This window comes from Leiobunum rupestre, chromosome 10, assembly GCF_980474605.1.
Source record: "Leiobunum rupestre chromosome 10, qqLeiRupe1.1.hap1, whole genome shotgun sequence".
Taxonomy (NCBI): Eukaryota; Metazoa; Arthropoda; class Arachnida; order Opiliones; family Sclerosomatidae; genus Leiobunum; species Leiobunum rupestre.
The window spans coordinates 56990293-57009742 of NC_143393.1; the positions used below are offsets into that span (position 1 = coordinate 56990293).

Genomic DNA, 19450 nt, shown 5'->3' on the forward strand with positions numbered 1-19450 from the left:
TGTTTTCGGCAATTACCTGGTTTTCCCCAGTGTTGACGGGCGTGGACGTTAAGAAACTTCTTTAAAGGGGCATCGCGGATTCATCTAAACTTACATCTAACAAACGCTTTCCCGCCACTAACTCGGCGCAAGAGCCATTAATGCTCTGAAGAGCAGTGGCCGCTTCCACATCTCCATCCCGCAACCACCCGCTCTTGAATTTCACGAGTTTAACCCTCGATGACGAGCCGCTACCCGAAGATACTTCTCCTTCGCCGATAGCAACAAGAGCGATCACGATGTCCACGGAAGCGGAAGCAGCTCCCGTTTCCAATCCGTAAGACCCCTCTGGACTATATACTCCACGTTGCCTCAATCTCGCCAGGTCAAATTGAAAGGTTCTGAAGTTGAGGCTAGCGGTTCGTCCACGTCTGGCTCTTTTTTAAACCACGGCTCTTTAAGACGATGAATGTCCATCCGGCATGAGCACGCCTTCCTTGTTTCGGGCTGAACCGATTTTGGCCACAACACTTTTTCGGAATTACAGCAGATGAACCTGCCTACTCCAGCTTCCAAATTGACGCTGCCATATTTGACATCCATGGCAATGTCTCTATCTATCATCGTAAAATTCAAAAAATCCTGGGGCACCCAGTTTTCGGTTGCCACGTCGTCAACGACCACTAAATCGGTGACGCCCGATCTCACTTTGCGCCAATCATTCTTGTTTTATGATCGCCGGATAATAATAATATTAAACTTATTTAATTTCCAAAAACCTATTTCAAGCTCAGTTTGAACGAAACGAATCTGCAAAAATAAAATTATTAGTATAATCTAACACAACCGAACACCTACACCAAAAACACTGACAAAATCTCCCACATAAAACACTTATTACCTAAAAGCCCCTTCAGAAACTTTCACCCACGCGCCTAAAACCTATCGCCTGAATCTCTCGCCCAACGTTAAGTCGCAATCTCAGCGAACACTGAAGGGACTCTCACTTAAACAACAAACCCTTTGCCAAAACGAAGACCGCGAAATTATGAACTCACCCGCACGAAGGAAAACGATACACTGACCATAATAGAAGCAAGGCACCCAAATAACATATTAACCCGACTACCTTCTATAAATTTAAATTCCCCTCTTTACCCGACTACCTTCTATAAAATTACATTTCCTACTTTACTCGTGTTTCTTTTATAAAATATATTTCCCGCTTTGCCAGACTTCCAATAGCCAATACATATCCCCACCTTCCAATTCTCTCAACCAGCGTATTAGTTTCAATCCTCAACAATCTCTCACCCAACGTTAAGTCCCAATCTCAGCGAACACTCACGGACCTCTCACTTAAACAACACGGCCTTTCCCAAAACGAGGACCACGAAATTATGAACTCACCCGCATGAAGGAAAACGATACAATGACCTTAACAGAAGCAAGGCACCCCTATATCTGATTAACCCGACTACCTTCTATAAATTTAAATTCCCCTCTTTACCCGACTACCTCCTATAAAATTACATTTCCCACTTTACTCGAATATCTTTTATAAAATATATTTCCCGCATTGCCAGACTTTCAATAGCCAATACATTTCCCCACCTTCCAATACCAACGTATAAATTTCAATCCCTCAACAATCTCTCACCCAACGTTAACTAGAACTCTCAGCTAACTGCCACCCACGCGACAACGGTCTATTACAGGAATCCCCGCCAATCGACAATTATCCCACCTCTCAACCAGCGTATTATTTTCAATCCCTTAACAATCTCTCACCCAACGATAAATAGAAATCTCAGCGAACACTTACGGACCTCTTAGCTAACTGCCACCCAACGTTAAGTAGAACTTTCACACAGCACTCACGAACCTCTCTCCTAACTGTTGCCCACGCGTCAAATGCCTATCACAGGAATCCCCGCCAATCGACAATTGTCCCACCTCTCAACCAGCGTATTATTTTCAGTCCCTCAACAATCTCTCACCCAACGATAAATAAAACTCACCGAACTCTCACGCAATGTTAAGACTCAATCTCACCCATCACAAGTTCGTTCTTCGTAGGAGACCTTAAACTAACCTTAAGCTTTCTATAGAGCCCATTTATCTAATCTAGAATTAAGATTTCAAAAACAAAGAAATTATTAAAACGGCCCGTACCGAGGGAAGGTTAAGGAGGATACCGCCGTCGTTCGTAGGAGGCCTTAAACTACCCTTAAGCTTTCTATAGAGCCCATTTATCTAATCGAGAATTAATATTTCAAAAACAAAGAAATTATTAAAACGGCCCGTACCGAGCGAAGGTTAAGGATGATACCGCCGTCGTTCGTAGGAGACCTTAAACAACCCTGAAGCTTTCTATAGAGCCCATTTATCTAATCGAGAATTAATATTTCAAAATCCAAGAAAATACTAAAACGGCCCGTACCAAGCGATGGTTCAAGCTTCTAAAATAACTCTTCCATAGCGTTTCAGTATATTACTTACCATTTACATCCAGTTTCGCCCAATGTATTATTATTGAATCTCACAGACATCTTTCACCCAGCTAAGTAGTTTTACCGCTCACGCAACGTTACTTCAAACTCTCACCCACCTCTCACGCAACGTTAAGTCAAAATCTCAGCCAACTCTCACGCAACGCTAGTCAGCTCCTTCACCTTAACTCTCCATATACATATACATACATCGTCTCTCCTTCACCTTTACTATACATATCTCACAGACATCTCTCACCCAGCTAAGTAGTTTTATCTCTCACGCAATGTTAATACAAGCTCTCAGCGAACTCTCAAGCAACGTTAATGCAAACTCTCAGCGAACTCTCACGCAACGTTAAGACAAACTCTCACGCAACGTTAATGCGAACTCTCACGCAACGTACAGGTACAGGTACAGGTTAGGTTAGGTTAGTACTTAATGAATTTTAGGACCCCAACCTAAGAGCCTTTAAGGGACTTTAGGAGCCTTTTAGGGCCCATAGGTTAGGTTAGGTTAGGACTTTATGAATTCACCCTTTTTCACCTTTTTTCGCTCGTCTGCGCCCTTATTCGCTCTTATTCGCTATTTTTTAGAATCTTCCGTGAAGGACAATTTCTCGAAAGACACTTGCGCGTAAGCATTTCTATGTTCATGTTAATATTATGGGAAAGTATTATTAGGCTTATTAAATTGTGGTTTGGAATAATTTCCTTATTGCTGTAAAGAATATGGAATCCGTGCATGTACCCAGCTCTCCTTTTGGGTTGCGGCTGTCCTCTATGTAGCGCTTCCACTTGCTAACAAATTTTGCAATTATGATGTATTAGAAGGTTAGAAATTTGACTTAATATAGCCTTTATATAATTTAAACTATATAAATGAAAATTAAAATAAATTTTAAAGAAATATATAAAAAATTTTACTGGACGGAATAAAGGACAACGCTTTAAAGACGTTTTGTCTCTTACCGCTTTCTCTTTCCAAATTTATCACCTGCTGCCGACGAACGTCGTAAGACCAGGTGGCCTGCGAAAACGCGCGTCCTCTTCCAAGAAACCATAAAGGAAACCAAATATCATCTCGCAACAACCTCCGACGTGACATGCGCTAGTGAATTCTTTGGAACTCGGTTGGCAAATCCAAATTTGGCAATTGATAACAGTCGCTCGAAAAGCTCTTCGTCGCCGTCGTCCGGGCGGTTCCAAAATATCGTTATATAATTATCAGGCCAGTTTACTAGTGGACCGGCGAAAGCAATTAAATCTTCCCAGGGAGTTCCCTTATTACTGAAATGTCAACGCAGGTATAACGTAAGGCTCATATTATATTTACCAGCACGAAGTTTAGGTATTATCCCGAATCCAATGTACTTACCACGAAGAGATTGTTTAAAGAAATGAATGAAAACTTGCGGGCTTTTATAGGAGCAAAATTCAGCTGTATATAGAGTTTTACAATTCATTTACGGTAATAAAAATAGGAAGGCTTTCGCAAAACGCTTACACAAAAGTAGCTTACACCGAATTATATTTGACGGAAAAGGTTCACGTAGGCTAGAAAACTAACAAAAAGACTCGCTAAACACTTACATGGAAGTATATTACACGGAAGATTATTTGGCGAAATTTATAAAACTGACTAAATATAGACTTGTTAAACGCTTTCGCGAAACGATTACACGGAAGCATATTCCACGGAAGTATACTTGGCTGAATTTATAAATCTGACTCGGTAAAGGCTTTCGCGAAACGCTTACACGGAAGCATATTCCACGGAAGTATTCTTGGCGGAATTTAAAAAACTGACTTGATAAAGGCTTTCGTGAAACGCTTGCACCGAAGCATATTCCACGGAAGTATACTTGGCGGAATTTAAAAAACTGACTAAATATAGACTCGCGAAACGCTTACACGGAATTATATTTGGCGGAAGCTAAGACACTGATGGATATTTCTTTTACACGAAAGTTTATTTCTGTTACACATAAGTATATTTCTCTTTATGAAATACGACAGTAGAACCTTCGCTTCAGTAAAATGAGTGAAAATATGAATTGTAGCTTTCCCGTAACATGTTATCCCTTAAGTTCATTCTCTTCGGGAAACCGAGAGACAAATACGAAACGTAACGTCCGCGTAACTTCTTTGCCCAGTAAGACTTAAATCTATTCACTTGAGGAAATCGAGTGAATATAAGTAACCACCGCGTAACTCCGTTACCTCCATATTACTTTATACCATTTGCTTCGGGAAACAAAGAAATATCATTTGCTTCATGAAAACTGGTGCGAAATACATAATGAAACTTCCGAGTAATGGCTGTCTTAACTCTGGGAGAAAGTTAGCTTATATCCAATTTGTCATTTTGGTGATATAAGTGGACTACCAGCTCGCCTAGAGTTCATTTTCAGGTAAGTCGTTTTCTCGCACGGTCTTCTGTTTTCTCTTACCTTTGACCTTACTTTAAAATAATGGATTTTCGTAAAGGCACTCGATTTACGTTGCCCAAAATGAGGCCGCACATTGCAAATACGGGGACATCACTTACTAACGAACTTGATTCTACACAGAAAAAACTATGTTTAGGTTTCTAACATTTTTTTTGAAGCTAAACATGTTCAAAATATAAACCAAAAATTATATATATAATTATATATAATTATGTTCTTATTTTAAACGCCATAGCGTTAACCTACTAAACACGTCCATGCTAAATGTTTTATCTGACCCGCTTATGTATAGAAAACGTGCTCAACCTAAATGCATTCTTTACTAAACACTAAACTAAACATTGGTATTTAGCGCGTTTAAGTTTTAAACAGGGAAAAAACCATGTGACATTATATCTGCGCCACTTTCTTGGAGGCTTATAAGTTCGCAGTACGTTATTATGCAATTATCATTATTACAATTATTATTATTCTGTTATTTTTTTTAATAACGTTTTGGATTATCATATGCGCGGTACCTTTTATTGATATCGTCAGCTCAAAACGCCAGAAGAGTGATTAGGAGTCGTGAAATGAATAACAATTTAAGCCTATGCTAATGCTAAATTTTATTGACTTCAGATTACAAGTTTGTAAACTTTTTATACACTATTATTGAAATGACTTGGTTTTCTCAGAGGATTATTTTTAAATCAAGCTACGATAAGGCTATCACAACTAGAATATTGAGGGAAAAGGGCATTTTAAGTGAAAACATCAAATTTTATTGGTTTTCTCAGAGGATTATTTTTAAATCAAGCTACGATAAGGCTATCACAACTAGAATATTGAGGGAAATGGGCATTTTAAGTGAAAACATTAAAATTTATTGGTTTTCTCAGATAATTCTTTTTAAATCAAGCTACGATAAGGCTATCACATCTAGAATATTGAGGGAAATGGGCATTTTAAGTGAAAACTTATTGGTTTTCTCAGATAATTCTTTTTAAATCAAGCTACGATAAGGCTATCACAACTAGAATATTGAGGGAAATGGGCATTTTAAGTGAAAACATCAAATTTTATTGGTTTTCTCAGAGGATTATTTTCAAATCAAGCTACGATAAGGCTATCACAACTAGAATATTGAGGGAAAAGGGCATTTTAAGTGAAAACATTAAAATTTATTGGTTTTCTCAGATAATTATTTTTAAATCAAGCTACGATAAGGCTATCACATCTAGAATATTGAGGGAAAAGGGCATTTTAAGTGAAAACATCAAATTTTATTGGTTTTCTCAGAGGATTATTTTTAAATCAAGCTACGATAAGGCTATCACAACTAGAATATTGAGGGAAAAGGGCATTTAAAGTGAAAACATTAAAATTTATTGGTTTTCTCAGATAATTCTTTTTAAATCAAGTTACGATGAGGCTATCACATCTAGAATATTGAGGGAAAAGGGCATTTTAAGTGAAAACATAAAATTTTATTGGTTTTCTCAGAGGATTGTTTTTAAATAAAGCTATGATAAGGCTATCACAACTAGAATTTTTCAGTTAAAAAGATATCAAATTTATTGGATTTCTCAGATAAATAGTATGTAAACCAACTGCGATAGGTGTCATTTTTAAATTTATACTTATACAATTTGAAAGTGTGTCAGTACTGTTCTTTCTTCACAAAATATGATGAACAATTAATTCAACATACTCTACGTTATCATAAATACTGTGATAAAATTTCATTTCGTTGCCATTTATGTGGTGTAACTTTTAAAAATAATAATTCCTATCGAAGTCATAAATTTAGAAAACATCCAAACGATGATGAAGATTCAAATAATTTTCGAATTGATGAGATAGATTTTCCTAACTTAGAGTTGACTAATCAAGATCAAAATGAAACAAATGCAGACCCACTTATATCTGCCCAGCATTATATTGAAGCTGGTTACCTCTTGAAACTCAAAGAAAAACACGGTTTATCGGATGAATTAATATCTGATATTATGACGAGTACCTCTGAACTCATTGATCATTATAAGCAAGCAAAAACTGGCGATAGAAGAAGAAATTTGTTTGAAGGCTTGGAAACCCCCTATAAGAGAGATATTTTTTTCAAAACTAGGATGAACTTTGTCGAACCAATAGCGTTGAAATTAGGTGATATCAACATGCATCCAAATAATGTTAGAACGTTTTTTGCGCAATATATACCATTTGTGTCTTCCGTTAAAAATTTGCTTGTTATGCCTGAAGTTGACGAAACAATTTTATCGAACCGGCCCAATAGTAACATTATATCGGGTGTTTTTGATGGTGAAGAAATGAAACTTAAATGCCCAGTTATTGTAGATGCAAACGGGGTGTTAAATTTAATGTTTTCCTTATATCTGGATGATTTGGAAATTGCTAATCCTATCGGGGCTCACGCCAAAATTCATAAAGTAACGGTATTATATTGGCAACTTCTGAATATTCCCCCATACTGGCGTTCAACGTTAACTTCCATACAACTTCTAGCTGTTGCAAAGCAAAAAGATATCAACAAATTTTCAACAAATGCAGTGTTAGAACAGTTCAAACATGAAATGCAAAATTTCGCAATGGGTATTACATGTCTAATCAATGGGGTAGAAAGAATAGTGAAAGGCCAGTTGGGTTTCGTTCTGGGGGATACCCTTGCTTCACAAGAAATTGGTGGATTCAAGGAAGGAGTTGGTAACGCGTTTAAACTATGCCGAACGTGTGAAATTGAAAAACCATAAATAAATTCTTCAGTGTTGTCAGAATCTTTTCAACTTCGTAACGAAACTGAACATAGTGACCGTTTGACAGTATTAGAAAATTGCTCCAAAAAAGCTAGAGTATATTGGTCAAGGAAGTATGGTATTAATAAAAAATCTGAATTATTAGGAATACCTAATTTCAATGTAACCATGGACCTTCTTATAGACCCTATGCATGTACTACTTGAGGGAGTTGTAAAATTAGAAACCAAATTAATGCTTCATCATTTTATTTACGAGCTTAAGCTGTTTAGCCTCGAGTATTTGAACTTTGCTATTCAGTCATTTAAATATAAAAAACAGGAACTTGAAGTGAAACCTTCTTTAATAGAAAAAAAACATTTGATGGAGAATGGTGATTTGAAACAAACTGCTTCCGCTATGAAAACACTACTATTTCTTATGCCTTTGTACATTGGGAGTGATGTACCCATTGGTTATCCACGTTGATCTTAACCCAAATAACGCAGGTATGCCTCTCTTCAGTCGCCAATGACAGTACTGCTGTAACTTTAAAATGCCTAATTGCCGAACACAATGAAAATTTTCAAGTTTTGTATCCCGACTCCAATTTTACTCCAAAGATGCACTACTTAATACATTTTCCTGAGCAACTTAGAAACTATGGCCCAATAAGATATCATGAGATTTGAGAGTAAGCACTCTTACTTTAAATGGGAAAAGGGGAGATGTTTTAAATCTGTACCGAAAACAATGGCTTTTAAACAACAACGATGGCTCTGTTTACAACAAGCAAATGGCTATGGCGGAAAAAACCCACATTTTCTTGGTAATGTTGATCAAATTAAAGAAGGCTATGACTGAAATTTAGAAGATGATTTAAAGGCTCTACTATTTTTGTTTGATGTAAATGCAGCTGATACGAAATCAATGCACATCAGCCGTGCAATTTCAATATATGGACATGTTTATGAGAGCGATACCGTTTTAGTTAAAGAATTCTCGGAAGAAAGTGGACCAACTTTTATGGTTGTTGTTAATCCCGTTTGCATAAATCTTGAGGCATATATAATTGCCATTGCAGCTAAAATCAACTATTTCGATAAACATTTGAATCGATATGTTTGTACGAAACCGAACTATGGAAATAAGATTTTATATCCGATAAAACAACTCAAGTACATGTGGCCTCAAGTTACTCATATTATGGAAAACAAATTTTACATCATGCTCTACAATGTAGATAATGTTGAAGTACTCTAATTTTTGCTATGAAGTATCAATTTAAGAAGTGTGTTATCTTTCTACTGCTTTTTAGTTCTGTGTTCAGATTAAATAGAGCATATAACCTATCTACATTATCATTTAATATTTATTTTTAAAAAGACAGTACTACATAGCTAAAATTATTTAAATTTTCAGTAGTCTTTTTATTAATCAGTGAGCTTAAAGGATTGGTGGAATAGCCTTTTTTGTCCAATATGCAGGGAGGTGTTCCTCTGAATGTTTTCACAAAAACAGTATTTCTTGGAATTCCCCAATAATTTTCTGTTTGGAATAGTCTATATTGCCCAATATGCAGGTGTTCCTCCAAATTTTTTCACACACAGTATTTCTTGGAATCCCCCAACAATTTCTTGTTCCTATGAGTTTCACAATTGGCTGGTTTTTCTACCTTATAAAGAAAGTACTCTTTACTGTTTGAAAAACATTCCTTTATTAGAAGAATTAGGGACTTTCAATTATTTAAAAGTTATAGAAAGAGCATAGCAAGACTAAGTTTTAATTTAGATAAATGTGAACTTGGATATATTCTTGTGAATAATACAATTTAGTTGAGCTTTAATTGTGGTTTTTCCCACAATCAATATTAATATGCCAGTGTTTAAGATAACACCTAGAGATGGAAAAACCAAGAAAGCAATAGTGGCGTCCAACTTTCATGAATTTATTACAACAGGTAATTCTATTGGTAAATGATACATTAATTAGCTAACCAATCCTGTTATAATTTTTTCACCTATATTTCAGCATGTGCAAAATTGAGTATTGATGCAAATTTAGGAATATAAGTTGTTTTACAATCAGATGGAACTGAAATTGATGATTTCCAAGTTTTATCACTATTTTCTGGTGAATTACTAATGATATTGACGGAAAGTGAGGATTATGAAAACAACAATTTGGATTATCAGTTATTTTTAATGTATTTTTGTGAAACATATTAGCCCATAGAACTAAGGGTTTTTTAGACTAAGAAATTAGAACTAAAAAATTAATGCCTGACCATGGGTCAGTTAAAGGTTTTTATAATTTATTGGCTCATGGCCTTACGTCAGGCTTAAAGTGGTTGGAAAAAATCTAACCACCCTTTGGTATTTAGTGAGCTATGAAATCGTACTAACTGTTGTTCATGCAGGTCAATCTAGTTTCTTTGTACTAATTATTTTGGTTGTGTTTTATATTGGTTTTGTCCAAGCCCACACCTGACCGATGTCGGAGGTTCGAGATAGGACCCTTTGGACGGAGCTAACATCTCCCAGTGCGCCACCGCCCTTACGGGTTACAAGAGCCGGACCCCGACTCCCCGGTAAAGCCACCAGTTAGTGCACACTCCGACCCCTTGAGGGCCTGAGGTTTTACAGTACCGCCTATACAAAGTTCACTAAGCGAGCGCTCGCTTAAAGTGGCGCTTATGGGGGGGAAACATGAGCTAGGGCTGCTGCCAGACCCCGGCTTCGCTTTAAGCGAGCGCTCGCTAAGTGAACTTTGTTCTAGGCGGTACTGTATACATCAGATTGTTGTATTTATATACCCCGTGCACCACCAAAGCATTACAGGGGTTACTCATCATCTGTCCCGGCCGAGCCGTCGACCTGTATACAAAGATAGGAAATGCTTCCTAAATCACATACACATAACGGTATACACCCGTATACCTGCATCTCCTACTCACGACTCACTCGTGAGTTCGTCAAAATTCACAACGATATAACGCATTACGCGTTCAAGATCGTTGATCGTTTCGTTATCCAGATTGTGGAGTCCATTCTCGCGGATTGGTCTCCTTAACAAATGGTTCGTTCTAGGACAATTACGAACATAGTGCTCTGAGTCTGCTTCCAGAGCACCGCATATGCATTTGGGCGATGCAATATGACCCAAGTTGAACAGGTAGAGTGGGAACTTACCGTGTCCACTTAGGATTTGCGTCAAATAGTAATTCGTGTTGAAGCTACCATTGACCTTAGGAAAGTACCTCTTAGTTACCTTTCCCTTCTCACTCTCATCCCACGACTCCTGCCACCTTTGAGTCGTCACCTCATTGAGCCACCTTTTAATCACCAACTTAGTTGGCTTCATCTCCTTCTCCTCGGGAAGATCGGTTGCTGACTTTGCAAGAAAGTCAGCCCTTTCATTCCCTGCACACCCAGTGTGCGACTTTACCCAAGTAAAGTTGACTTGAGTCTCCATCCGTTTTAATACCTTACGGATATCATGGCATAAACCATGATTGTTTTTATGATTGCTTAATGCGTTAATAGCAAAAAGACAATCTGTAAAAACCGTTGCACCAACACCAGGACGTTGACCATGCGTCCTTAACCAGCAAATACCCTCATGTATTGCTAACAGCTCAAGAGAAAACGCATCCACCTTACCATTAATGCGAGTGACCTCATTGTACACTTCCACACCATCTCTGTACACAGCAAATGCCACTCCGGCACCCCGACCGGACAACAAACCGTCAGTAAACACCTCTATCCCATTGCCATTGGGTAGTTGCTCTGTGATGTTTATACTGCTACTGACCGCTGGGTGGTCCTCCCATGGGTCGCCTGGGTAGAGGTAGTTACCACCACGTAACTCCACCCCACAGTGCTTACTGTCTTCTCTAAAAGAAAAGGACCTGAACACAGCAGCTTCCTGACTCACCACCAGGTCTAACGGTTGAATACCAGCAAGGATCCGCAACGCATCGCTCGAGACAGTCCGGTAAGCACAAGTAATACGAAGGGCCGCAATTCTCTGAATTGAGCTCAACTTCCTCACCATCACACTATTTTGCGTGCTCTTCCACCAAGCACCGCAAGCGTAAGCCACTACTCTCACAATACACCCATTGTAGATAGTCCTTAACGCTTTATGGTCGAGGCCCCACTCAACCTTTGCAAAACAAGCAATGCTTTGCACCAGCTTCGTCACCCGGACACTTACTTCCTCGAGATGAGGAAGAAAGGAAAGCTTGCTGTCGATGGTGACACCGACAACTTTCAACTTGTCAACATTTGCAATGTTGACGGCTCCCATCTTATAGATTGGGAGCCTTTTCATTGTGGATTTTGCGGCGAAGGTGATAGCCGCCGACTTTTTAATGGAAAAACTCAGCTTATAGACTTGGCTCCACTTAGTCAATTTATCCACGATCACCTTACCCGTGGTTTCGAGAGCACGCCTGGACGTGCCCCAAAATAATGACTGCAAGTCATCCGCGAAGGCTTGGATTAGAGAATCCTCTGGATACTCAATCCTCAGTGCACTATCCATAACCACATTGAATAGCAAAGGTCCACTGCATGAACCCTGAGGGCAGCCGCGGGTCAGTACTCTCCGTACAGAGGTACTACCTGCCCTCACCACTGCAACTCTATCCTTCAGATAGTTAACATATGTCTCATATATGTTCTTCGGACACTTAAAGTTCCTTAAACCGTGTAGGATTCCTGGAATCCACACATTGTCAAAAGCACCCTCGATATCTAGAGATATCAGACTGGTGTGACAATTATTTGCTTTGTTATCCCTGATTTGGTTCACCATATTGGTTAGCCAGTGAGTCGTGGATCGACTATGTCTAAACCCAAATTGCTTATCGCTAAGCAATTTGTTGCTGTGGAGAAAGTAATACAACCTTCTTGACAACAGCTTATCAAGCACCTTCCCTACCACCGGAAGAAGCGAGATTGGCCTGTAGGCCTTAGCGTCCTGCCTGTCTCTGCCTTCTTTATAGAGAAAAACTAACTTAGCAACCTTCCAAAGTTTTGAGAAGTATCCCATACTGAGGCACGTGTTGAAAAGCCTGACAAACAACGCTGGGCAAGCTAAGAAAAATATCTTGAAAAGCTCGATGGTGATACCATCCTCACCAGGAGCCTTGCCCTTCTTAAAAGAGTTGATAGTCTCCAAGACCTCATCCCTCGTAAATGGCTCATCATTCTGACTCATGAAGTCTTCGTGCAATGACTCCCTTATTGTCGTATGAACCTCCTCATCATCATCCAAGGAGTCCTCTTTAAAAAGGGTATCCAACAGAGTAGACCACGTCTCCTCAATACCTGAGGTCAAAGAACCATTCGGTTTCTTGATGCAATTTAATGCATTCTTACACTTGACCTTCTTTGTGGCCAACTTATAGGGTAGGGAGAAAGGATCCTCCCTTGAAACCCTTGTGCAGAAATCCTGCCAGGACTTAAGCTTCGAGTCTGCTATAAGTGCTTTATAGCTTTTTGACTCACGACGGTACTCGACCTTTAGCGCCTCCCGGGCTGCATGGTCCCTGGTTCTTTGGAACCTCCTCCTGAGCGTTCGTAACTCCTTCCTCTTCTCACTGAGTTCGCTCGTCCACCAGGGAGTGGACTTGTGCCCCTTATTATTACGCAAACTTGAACATTCTTTCGAACGCTCAATAATGAGATTATTAATCTCCACCGCGCATGCCTCGACCTCAACCTCATTGTTGAGTGGAGACTCCATCAACCTCTCCAAGTCAGGCACGATAATATCTTGTAACCTTTCAAGATCAATATCCTTGACACGAATTGCATTCGAATCATTCTCCAGGACAAGATCACCAATTTCGAAGAAAATGTATTTGTGATCACTGCATGTTTCCTCGTTGCTGACACGCCATTCAATTACTCTACTCGCAATTGCCATACTGGATACCGTAAGATCCACCCAGCTCTTACCATTAACGGTCCAGAACGTCGGGCCACTACCCGGATCGTTCTCGACATTCAAATCAAACGAGTTGAACAAGTCGATTAACAACCTACCCCTCTCATCGTGATGCTTTGATCCCCAAAGCGCGTGATGGGCGTTAAAGTCACCACACAAGATAACCTTTTTTCCACTCTGTACTTCCAATTGATTCGCAATCTTATCGATATGGAATTCAATGTCATCATTTGGTGGTATGTAAATGGAGAACAGGCATAAGCTTAGATTCCCCAAAAGCACATCCACCACAACCATGTGAGAGTCTTCGTAGAGCACGATCACTTGTGCCTGAGGGTTGAAGACAGCTACAGCTCCCTTTGGATTGTCCTGGGAACAGACGATCCTTGTTCCCATGGGTAGACCTATTACCCGACCGTTAATTGCGTATGGTTCCTGTAGTAAGGCAATGTCTATAGAGCCTTCCTGGCAAGACTGTCTAAGCGCAGAGGTTGCAGTTTTGCCCTTGCCTAAGTTGACCTGCAGACAGCTTAGCTTCCTACTCACCTCCATAGTTGGTTCTAGTCTTTAGAAACTCCAACTCCTTCTTATACACAGGACACTGGCCATCCAGGGCTGAATGCGCAGTGTTGTGTTTGGTATTCTTGTCCCTATTACTCAGGGCACAGTTTCTGCAAGTTTTAAGATCACTCTTACAATCCTTGTAGCTGTGATCCTTCTATTTTCAATGCACCCACCTTCTATGTGTCCAATCTTCATGCACTTAAAGCATCTTGGAAGATACACATAACTTTTGACTCCAACCACAGAGTAGCCCAAATTGAGCTTCTTTTTCGCCTTCCACGAATTAAGCAGGGCTGGAGGCCCCTCCAGCACCCAGTTAACACCACCTTTTCTGTTCCTCAACGAGAACTTAGGGACGATATCCGTACTGTATACAGAGTATCCTCGTGATATCACTTTCACAATAGTGGAAGGCTAGTGTCCCTATCTCACCTAAAATGGCAGTCATGGCCAAAGCTATGTAGTGATATTATTCTATAAGGACCTAAAATGTAATTGTTTTTCAATTTAGGCTGCTGTTGTCCAGGATGTTTGTATAACGGATCTTAGTCTCGAACATGACAATAGTTCTATCATCAGTGACATTGATGTATACACCACACTAAATCCTTCCAATTTGTCAGCGATTGAAATTTCTGACCAACAAGAGTTGGTAAGCTTACTTTTTTCATGTAGACTTAACTCGGCTGTCCTTTTTAGAAGAGCTCATTTGTCAAAATTCTGCATTAGAAAAAAAACATTTTTCTGGAACTACATGCATATCAATACCGGTTTTGTAGTGTGGGCAATTTCTTTTTATTTGCAATTATATTTCATTGGCAATTTTTATAAAGCGAAGCTAATGTGACATTTTCAAAAAAGTAACATTTTAATGATAAAACCAAGTAATTTAAAGGTTTTACCCTTTTTTTGTAAACATTAAATTAAATATTTAAAACAAAACTTCAAGTATCTCTAGTTTTCACATGCCATTAATGTGTTCTGCGTTGGGACAGCCTAGCTATTAATTGCGTTATTTAGACTAATCCAAAAATGTTCATTTTTTAGCCACAATCATATGAAAAAAAAACTAATTACAATACCAAAATTTTCGGATTACGTTGAATCTCGATTAGTGGGAGGAAAGCCAATGGCAATTTATTCAGAACTCGTGTCACAGCTGGCATACGGTCTTCTTGCCAAATATAATGTGGATACCAAAGGAGTGTATGACACAGTTGGACAGCTAATGTTCAAAAAATATCCATGCATAAATGTTGACAAGACTAGCAAAGTGCCATATGTAAGTTGGGCCAAATTTATGGTTGAAATTCAATAACCCTTTGCTAGTTTGTATGAACACTCTTAAATTAAGTTTTCTGTCGATTATTTTAGAGGTATTTGATTCAAAAGCTTTCACAGAAAGGAAGACACATCAGGTGGCTTGAAAAAAAGAGAAATGCGAACACAGATGGTGGAATTGAAAACAAGCGTAGACGGAAAGAAGTCACCTCAGCTTCCACATCCTATAGTGTGGAATTGGAAACAACAGGCACTAGTCACGAGGCAGCTCTACTCGAACTTAAAACTGAGTTCCAGAAAGAAACAAGGGACATTCCAAAATTGCTTCGTATTCACAGAACCACTTACCCACAAAGAAGAAAATGGATAATGGAAAGCAGTCGTCCATATACTGAAATTTTGGAAATCTTTCCACAATTATCAGATGCCCAATTTGTAAGTTTAGTTTTTCAAATATAAGTACTACTTCAGCCTGCCCCCCAAAAATATTATTTTCCATACTATTTAACACCTCAAAACCAATAACCTCCAGCTTTTCCCTGCCCTAAATAAATAGATTAAGCCAATTCCAGAAAATATTTATGGAAAACTTTGCTGGAGTGTAAAGCCATTATATATATATATATATATATATATATATATATATATATACACTGTTTTTGTGTAAATAAATGACAATTTTTAAAAATTGTTGGTGTTGCGCCTACCTCAGAATTAATTGCGCTCAGTACGAGGATGCAAAGATATTTAGATATTATTCTCAGTACCAATTAAACACGCTTAAAAGGAAAAAATCCTTGTATTGAATATAGTCAAATCCAAAAGACAGTGAATGAAACTTTTCACACCCGCATGAAGTGAAGACTCGCTTACCCTATGTCGTGACTTTCTGTTTCGTTGTCTTTCCTCGTTACGACATAGGAGAAGTGAGTTTTCATTTCATAGCCCTGGGTATAAAACATTTCATCCTCAAATTTTCAGAATTGACCTATTGTATAACTGTGCGAGCTCCAGAAATAAGGCTAAAAGATTCCCAGAATATGGTTGACCGGATCTGTTAAGAGATTTTCACCCATATGTTTTTTAAACCTGATGTGGCTCTTTAAGATATGTTAAAGGTGTAATTATTCTTAAATTAACTCCCAAATCTAGTAGGGGGTATAAAATATGTATTTGGGGGTAGGAAAACTATGCCCTCAAACAGATAACATGCCACTGAAATATTATAATATTTTTTTATGTCCCCTAATGAAATATTTTGAAAACTTATACTATGTGAAATTTAGAAACTACAATGGAATATAGGATTATATAATATTTATAAGACTATTAAAAATTTACATAACATGCAAATCAAAATTGTGCTCCCCACCAAAGCTGTTGCAATAACTTGTAGTTAACTGGTCAAAAAGCTTTCACACTGACAATGAAACACTATTTATATATATATATATATATATATATTTATATTTTATGCAGCTTTAATCCTTATAATTTTTTTCAGCTTGAAACAGAGTTAAACCTAATTTTGGGCTGTGAGAATTCAAGAGATTTGTTTATAATAAATTTTGACAAAATTTACCACATTCTCGAAGAACAAATTTATGAAGTAAGCTACATTATTTGGTTATATCTAAGGGTGTTCGAGTCCTGTTTTTTGAAATTCGAGTCGAGTCTCGAGTCTTAGAAACTAGGACTCGCGAGTCCTCGAGTCCAAATATTAAGGACTTGATCGAGTCCTCGAGTCCTAAAGAATTAGGTTTAAAGCTTTCGAGTCCAATACGAGTCCAATACGAGTCCAATTCGAGTCCTAATTTTTATCGAGTTCAATTCGAGTCCTAAGTTATCGTGGCCAATTCGTCTGAAATTTATTTGCCGCTGTTTAAATAATCATTAAATTTGTAAATTTATTATTAGTGGTTTCTAATTAATTAGTATGATATATTTTAATTTTTAGGACTTTTATATTTTATTAAATAATAGAAAAATCAGTAATTCAGCAATCAATGTTGAAAAATATTTTTTTAATTTGATCTTAATTCTCAATGATACAACTTGTGGCAATTGGTATTCAAGAACAAAATTTAAAATTCAAACTATATATAACTATAGAACAAATGAAATGATACTGTTTAGGTTACGGCTCGACTAGAAAAACTTATCACAGGTATTTCTTTTAACTTAAACAAGTTATCTAGACTATTACCAATTTAATTTTATACCACATTCCAATAATAATGGACTCGCCGAGTAATAATAAAGCGTTCATGGAAAATAAAAAATAATTGAAAAACAATATTTTATTTTAATTAATACAATATTTATTAATGAAACGATAATAATTAGGAAATACAATTTTTTTAAGGAAACGTTTATATTTCGAAAAAACTTTTTTCACTTAAGTCACCATATTTTAGAAATACAATTTTTTGGAAACATACCATATTAATTAAATTGATAAAAAACTTAATCGGAGGCGTATACGACTCGCGCCACTAGCAGATCTACCACTGACGACACCTGTTCTCTACGTTTTCCTCTCGCGATGACAGTTTGTCAGAATTTATAGCCCGGTGTACCTAGTAACAGACACCATACCACCGGAGGCCTATCATCATAGTGCCCTATGCCAGCGTCCCCCTAGCCCGGACAGGTGACAAATTCAGCATGGGTAGCAGATCACGAAGATGAATACAACCCTCTAGTCGCTCGACTCGAAGATCTGACAATCCTACTCGTCACTGAATCAAATGAAAGAGCAGCAAACATTCCAGTGAGACAAGTCAGACCAGCTAGTAATGTACGTTTACCTAAGCTGGAACTTCCATCATTCAGCGGTGGTTACGTCGATTGGCTTCCATTTCATGATCTCTTCACGGCCACCGTACACAACAACGAATCGCTCACCGGAGCTCAGAAGTTTCAGTATTTGAAGTCATCATTACGAAACGAAGCAGCGCTCCTAGTTCAATCTATTCCGGTAACTGACGCTAATTATCTGGAAGCTTGGGATATCTTAAACAATCGGTTCAACAATACCCGGGAAATCATCGATGCACACGTAAAACGTCTCTTCAGTCAAACTAACGTCATCCAAGAATCTTCATCCGCTTTACGAACGCTCATCGATACCACCGCCGAATGCATAAGGGCGCTCAAGGTTCTCAAAGAACCAGTACAACATTGGGACTCCATACTACTTCATCTTGTAAAGGAAAAACTGGATTCAGAATCTCGCCGACAATGGGAACTTTCCCTGAGGGGGACCGAAAGACCAACTTTCGAGGATCTCGTTACATTTCTTGAACAACGGGCCAGAGCCTTAGCAGCAGCTCCGCCTACAACTACTGCAATCAAGTCGAAGCCTCCATTACATCAGAGACCGAGTACAAAGGCTCATCATGGTGCTCTAAGCGAGACGTGTCACTTTTGCAACGAAACACACTCTGTATACAAATGTACCAATTTTCTGAATGCATCTTCGGACGAGCGTTGGAACATGGTCAAGAGGAGTGCCATGTGTTTCAATTGCTTACGAACCGGTCATCAAAGCAATGACTGCAAATCTGGTCATTGTAGGAAATGCAACGCACGACATAACACACTTCTACATCAAGAGAAGGAATTAACGAAGACGAAGGCAACCTCCGGTGTAGTTTCATGCCCATCTCGTGAAATAATTGGATCAACCCAAGTTATCTTGGCAACCGCAATGGTCCAAGTCAAGCGACTTGACGAGCAACTTTATCCAGCCCGAGCGCTTCTGGACTCGGGTTCTCAAGCCAGTTTCATCACGGAACAATTCACGAGGAAACTAAGATTGAAGCGAACACGTTTCAACGTCTCAGTTGACGGAATTGGAGCAACCGGAATGAACACCTCTCAAGGCAGTGTCATGGTGAATATTCAGTCAAATATCATTAACACGTCGGAGGTCATCGTCGAGGCAATCGTCCTGAAAAAGGTCACGGATTATTTACCTAACAGT

The 19450-nt window shown here is 38.5% G+C and overlaps 2 protein-coding genes across 2 annotated transcripts; both read left to right on the forward strand.

Annotated features, from left to right (window-relative positions):
• The first annotated feature begins 4773 nt into the window (after positions 1 to 4773).
• On the forward strand, positions 4774 to 8145 carry LOC149926269 (uncharacterized). Its single transcript, XM_090161937.1, has 3 exons — positions 4774 to 4814; positions 6705 to 7627; positions 7688 to 8145. Exons 1-3 carry the CDS (start codon positions 4774 to 4776, stop codon positions 8143 to 8145), a joined length of 1422 nt encoding a protein of 473 aa, XP_090018063.1.
• A 6473-nt stretch (positions 8146 to 14618) lies between these two features.
• Positions 14619 to 17457, forward strand: LOC149926270 (uncharacterized). The gene is made up of 6 exons (XM_090161938.1): positions 14619 to 14636; positions 14693 to 14829; positions 15229 to 15463; positions 15556 to 15897; positions 16967 to 17071; positions 17446 to 17457. The coding sequence occupies exons 1-6, from the start codon at positions 14619 to 14621 to the stop codon at positions 17455 to 17457; spliced, it is 849 nt and encodes a 282-aa protein (XP_090018064.1).
• Positions 17458 to 19450: the final 1993 nt, after the last annotated feature.